Source organism: Haplochromis burtoni, unplaced genomic scaffold (genome assembly GCF_018398535.1).
Source record: "Haplochromis burtoni strain Fernald_Lab_line unplaced genomic scaffold, NCSU_Asbu1 Contig_294, whole genome shotgun sequence".
NCBI lineage: Eukaryota > Metazoa > Chordata > Actinopteri > Cichliformes > Cichlidae > Haplochromis > Haplochromis burtoni.
The window spans coordinates 244182-250592 of NW_024582655.1; the positions used below are offsets into that span (position 1 = coordinate 244182).

Below are 6411 nucleotides of genomic sequence, written 5' to 3' on the forward strand. Positions count from 1 at the left end.
ATATATATATATATATATATAAATTAATTATTTAAATAAAATTCAGAGGTTTTAATACTGAACTGAGGCTAGAAACAAAATATGGATATATCGATCCTGTTGCACTAGTATCGATCCAATACCAGTACCAACATTCGTATCGATACTATCGATGTTTGGATGATCTGACCACCTTCGCTAAAACAAACAACAACAAAAAAAGACTACAGATTTTTGAAATCTGTAGAAAATCTGTTGAAAACAGATTTTTGGGAAGGGTGCAAAAGAGGAGCAAACAACAAGAGTTCTGCAGTGCGTTGCATCATGGGGGTAAAGGGAGAGTTTGAGGGGGGTTTTCATGCCACCGTGACCTGCAGGACGAAACCAGGTCATATGCATATTTCAAGCATGTACTGCAAAAACCACCACGACACGAAGGAAGTATGACTCGCGAGTGCACTTCCTTAATCAGTCTGAAACTTCATATCAGTGACAGGTCATCTCAAACGCTCCCTGCCTTTCCTGCAAAAGCACGGAAGTACGCACGTCAAAAAGAAAAAGAAAAAAGACAGAAAAACATAACACAAAAGCCGCACAGAAACACAAATAACGAAACCACTATGACGTGTGCAAGGCTGTCACTGGCAGCAACGAGCTGCCACCTGCTGAATCGTCTGCTTTTGGCGGAATGGACATGGTTCAACCCCTGCATTAGTTGCCATGGGTTTCCATTTTCTCCCCCCCACAAAATTATGACGTGAGAGGAGCCCGCATGCTGAGTAACTGCTACAAGGAAGCATGCCGAAAATAGACCGGCCATGTTACAAGCTACAACAACACACTGCCTGTCTGCCTGTGCATGCGTATGAGACAACCTTTTCACCTTTCTCCCAAATGTGACAGCAAAAGGTGACTCTCTGCCAGGCCCTCAGTCTGACACTACAAACGAATGCAAGTGTTGATCGGTGTTGATGCATTTTATGAATTGGCTGCAGCACTTGTTGCTGAGCGAGGGGAGGCAGAGTGAGAGATGCTGATGCGTCGTGTACCTGTCAGACATCCATTACGCTCCTTCGTGTCTGCACCTCCATCCAGAGAAGACAATACATCACTTTGGCTAATGCAGCACAATTTCCTCCTCGAACCACCCCCACCCACCTACCCATCCAACCCCCTACTTGACTTGCCATTAGTGAGAGTGCTTTGCTCTGATTGGAGGATAACTCGGATGCTGAGGGTGAGCCTGTCCACTCGGTCCGAGCAGCACATTTGCCCGTTTGCATCAAATCCAGCACTGTGTGGGTTGTGTGTGTGTGCGCGCACACGAGGTGTGTGAATAAGAGCTCGTCTGTCAGCATGGTGACTCCTCCAGGACTGAGCTGAGCTGCAGCCAATCTTTCCGGGAGACAGGGACGTGGGCAGGCATCTGCCAAGACATTTATGAAGCAGTCCGCAGCCTAACAGCACAAGTGGTCTGTGAACTCCACTGATATTTTTTTTTGTACACTTGGTGCTATCAACGCAGAATGACGAAGTGTTCCTCGCAGAAACTGCAGGGTGATAATTGGGTCGATGTCGCTCGTTAACAGACAGATTACTGTTGTTTTTGTTGTTTTGCGGATAGTATTAGGTTGTTTTTGCACACGTAAGTTATTGCTTCATATGATTAACAAGAATACTGACACACACACACACACACACACACACACACACACACACACACACACACACACACACACACACACACACACACACGGAAAGGCTCATAGAGAAATTGAGCATCATTATGGTTTATTGGGTGACTTCTACAGAATCTCTCTCACCCTAAAGTCTATTCCAACGGTGGCTATAAAGTTGCCTCCCAGAAATGCCCCATCTTTGAAGCGCACCAAGAGGCATGTCTTCCCCACGGCCGAATCTCCCAGCAACATCACCTAGAGCAAACCCACCACCAAAGAAGAAGAAGAGGGGACAACAGGTTACAGCTGATCAAAACAAACAAACAAACAAACAAACAAAAACCCACTGACACAAAAATAAACCGACAGATGTGCGTTGCATTAAACACACTGCATGAACATTTCACAGCTGGAATCATACAGTTTGACACCCACGACCACGCTGTGTAGTATATCATGTCGGTAAGCTTGTATAATGTAGGCAAATACAGCCACAGTACACTACAGTGTTGACTTAGCCGCCACCAGGATGTGACACTTTGCAAGTACTGGGGGGGGGGTTAAGATGTGATCAGCCAACTCTGTAATTTTACTCTCGTCATTTTTTTTTTTTTATTTTCTTTCCAGCAGGCACCCCTTTCCAATCAATATAATTACAACAACGGGGGTGCGTAATTGTACAATCAATCCAGCAGCATGAAGGTGAAAATATTACGCGTTGCTTACACCGAGTCATGGCTGCTTCAATAAAAGAAAAAGCACGCCATGCAAATGCGCACGGGCTAACAGAGTTGCACTTGAATGCAAGTTTTGCTGCCGTCTCTGTGAGTTGATGGAACAGTGTGAAAAACCTGGGCGGCTCTCATTCAGCAGAAGCTGTGAGGAGCAACAAGTACACCCTCTGCAAACATCTGGGCGGACGAGGATTTAGAGCCTCCTCAAAGAAAGGCTTATTCAGCACCAAACCGGGTGGATGACTTGTCTGCTATGTTGTCATTATGCAAACTGTAAAAAAAAATAATGGCCTGTTAAAAGGCAGAGCCTTCAGATTGCATTTCTTTTCTCTCTCTCGCTTGTGATCACCAGTGAGCGCTGCACATGTGAAAAGTCAATAGTCGTGTCGCTGCTGCTTAAGGTACACCCAGCTGTCACAGTGCAATAAATGTACACACCTGTTCCAACTGTAGCACCACAAAAAAGGCAAAACAAGCCCCCCCGAACACAGACACAACAAGACGGAAATACACACCTTGAAGGCAATATCGTAATACTCGTTAATAGACGCGCATCTCTCCAAGACATATTTTGATGTGCCGTTTTTTGCCTGCTTCTCCGTCAACGATGCCTTTCTCGTGGACATCGCAGTGCCAAGGGAAAGAGCGCAGGCTAAAGAGCCTTCCCCCCTTCCAAAATTAAAAATTAAAAACCCCAAACAGTTCCGATCTCCGAAGGTGTCCAAGAAAACAAAACAAAAACAAAAAACAGGAAGAAAGACGCGCAAAGAGCCTCCAGCGAGATCTCCGCCAACTCAGTCCCAGTGTCCGCCAACCTCCACCTCTGCTCGCATACTGCGTGTGGCCACGAAAGGATCACCTTCCCAAGTGAAGAAAGGAGGAGAAAAAAATCACACCTCAACTCGCGCACTGTGAGAAGACGCGGAAGAAGACGGTCAAAACTTAAACATCAGCTGCAGCGGCGCCATCCAGCAGTCAAGGAGAAGGCAGTGATGACAAGCAGGCGGAAACATTAGTGTGATTGTTCAGAGCAGAGCGGTGCATCGTGGCGTGGGCAGATCATTAACTGAGCAGCTATGCGAGGACGTCGACGGCGGCTCCGCGGACGATGGTGTGTCTGTCACGCTGACATTGGAGCCGCGGGGGTCAGACGCGCTGACGGCTGACTCATCTGCCACAGGTGGTGGTGCTCGATCGAGAGGATCACCCCCACCCCCCCGCCACACCCCACCCCATCCACACACACACGCACAGGTGAAAGGTGGACGGACTACTAGTTTAAAGATCCACAAATCATACTTGGCTGTTCATTTACACCATCATCAACATCCCTGCGCACACACCAAAACCTAATATGTGCCCAATTTTTACAAACATCTTTTTTTTGTTATCCTGGGACATTCTATCGAGTCTTGTTAAACTGGTTTGAGTCTTTTGTTATTCTTGCGCCTTCTTGATCGACCAGTTGTCCTCCCAGTTTCCAGCTACAGCAGCAGACAGTGTTTGTCTCCACCTGCCGTTCGGAGAGGAGACTCTCCGCGCTCAGACGGGACTAAAGGCGGCACGGTCACAGATCATTTATGTTACGTAACTGACATGCGATCTGCCGCTCACACATATGAGTCCCCGTCAGCGGCAGCAGCGTCTCCCCCTCTTGCATTAACATAATGAGAAAACATGGAGCTGGGCATGTCGTGGTTTTGTGGTTGGCATCCTAGCCGTCTGTGTCCGCATTTGTTTTCTGTTTTACTTCCGAGTTTCTTTTTAAAATGGAGATTTAATTCATTTTGGGGGGAAAAAAGCGACCCCAATCTTCGTGGCTGCGTGTGATCCTTTGTTAAATCATGAGTTAACTGTGGTTAACCACATTGTTTTTTCTTGGAGAGCTGAAAGCCACACCCAGGCCTGATTACTGCCAGACATGTTGGATAAAGAAATCAATGAAACAGAAGCTGTCTGACAAACTGAAGCAGGCTAAAAGATTTCAAAACGCAATATGTCTGCCTGGTTTGTCAGTCATCCAGGTCACAGGACTCTAAGGAGCTTGGAAAGAAAACCAAAAAGTCCAGTCACTTTTCTTTCCAGGCTCCTTAGATGATTTCAAAGTGCAACAGATTTCTAAAAGGAACAGCTGAAAAACAAAGTCACTGACATGTATCAGTCTGTAAAGGGTTACAAAGATATTTCTAAGGCTTTGGGACTCCAGTGAACCACAAAGGGGGAAAACTTATATTGAATCTTCCCATAAATTTCTTGCCAACAAAAACGGACTGCAGGAGCGCATCAGCGATTCATTCAGGTCACAAAGAACCCAGAATAACATCTAAAGAACTGCAGGCCTCATTTGCCTCAGTTAAATTCAGAGTTCATGATTCAACAATACAAAAGCGACTGGGATCTATGGAGAAAACCACTGCTGACCAAAAAACACAAAGTTAAACAACTTGTTGCAAATGTTGGAACAATGAATTCTGCTCTCTACTAGAAAATCCTGAAGGATATTTTCTGACCATGAGTTTGTCCCCTGAAGCTGAAAGGCCCTTGAGTTCTGGAGCAAGACAATGATGTCTTAAATGTCTTAAAATGTCTTAAAAACATCAAAATTAAGCTTTTGGATTGGCCTAGTCAAAGTCATGACCTTAAATAGGCTGTTCGTGCTTGAAAGCCCTGCAGTGTGGCTGAATTAAAACAAATCTGGGCCAAAATTCCTTCTATTGTGTGAAAGATTCACTGTCAGCTATCACAAACACTTGATTGCAGTTCTTGCTACTAAGAGTGGCACAGCCAGTTATTAGGTTTAGAGGGCAATTAGTTTTTCACACAAGGCCAGGTAAGTTTGGATAACTTTTTTTCCCCTCCACCAATTAAATCACCATTAAAAAAAACTTGTTTGATGATCTGAAACATTTAAGTTTGGCAAATATACAAAAAAAGCTAAGAAATCAGGAAGGTGGCAAATACTTTCACAGCTCTGTGCAAGTCTTCTTTTTTTTTTTACCTTGTGCCACTTTTGTCGTGTTGCTTTATTTGCTCAGTTATAGTAATTGAAATCAAACCTGCACAGTTCTCATTAAAGAACTCGCGTCTCTCACTCTCAACAAATTACTCCACGTGGAAAAAACACTCACTAACTGACATGACGGAGCCGTGTCAGAGCAGCACGTTGGAGGTGCAGCTGAGGAAAATGAGTCAATTTAACATTTCAGATCGTATCAGATAAACTGTCAGTTACCAGTTCCTGCGTGCCCGTTTTTCCCCCCGGTTCACTGCTTTACGGCTTATGAAGAGAAGACATGTCTAAAATATCTGAACGCAGAGACTGAAAAAGCTTTAAATCTCAATTTGTTCCGGCCAGCTCAGCACAACTGCCTGAATTTCCACCTTGCTGATCATCTCAGCCAGGTCCTTTCAAAGTGTCGCCTGCAGACACCCAATGAAAGGCGCTTTTTGCACACCCTGTCTCACCCCTGACTTTAATCCAGCACACTTACGCTTCCAGAAGATTTATTTATTTATCTATTTATTTTTGTAGTGCATCTTTCTGCAGGGCGTTTGAACCTTAGATCATACATTTCTGCAAACTTATGCAAATGTGCAATGCCAAAGCCAGTTTTCTACTTTCCCGCAGATTTTCCCCCTCCTTTGCACTGCACTAATGGCAATGACACAAAGCCAAAGTTATCATCAGTGTGGCAACAAGGGGGAAAAAATCCACCAGACTAAGCCATGCATGCCTCCTGTTTGTCTCCTTTGGCCTTCACTTGTCACCCAGCCTGACCCTCAGCCACAAAAAAAAAAAAGAAAATGTCACAAAGCATCAAATCAGTCTTGTTGGAAGCATCTTTGCAACAAACATCCAGCAGCAAATAGCCTGCACGCCTCAGCATCCATCGCTTGTGCTCTCCTGATAGTAATTTCAAGTGTAGCATTGGCATCATTGACTATAATCCTTAACCCCTGCAGTGTGGTAAGGATTATAATGAATGCAGTGATAAAATGCAACATTGGCGCACTGGAGA

General features: G+C 44.9%; 1 protein-coding gene across 1 annotated transcript in view; it reads right to left on the bottom strand.

Moving 5' to 3' along the window:
- The window catches only part of zgc:112183 (ras-related protein Rab-37), an 11472-nt gene extending 7889 nt beyond the window's left edge, over positions 1 to 3583 (bottom strand). The window contains exons 1-2 of the mRNA XM_005940814.3: positions 2908 to 3583; positions 1803 to 1913 (exon numbers count right to left, since the gene is read on the bottom strand). Coding sequence (XP_005940876.1) covers positions 1803 to 1913; positions 2908 to 3018 — 222 coding nt within the window. The 5' untranslated portion in view covers positions 3019 to 3583. The remainder of the gene's footprint in view (positions 1 to 1802; positions 1914 to 2907) is intronic.
- Positions 3584 to 6411: the final 2828 nt, after the last annotated feature.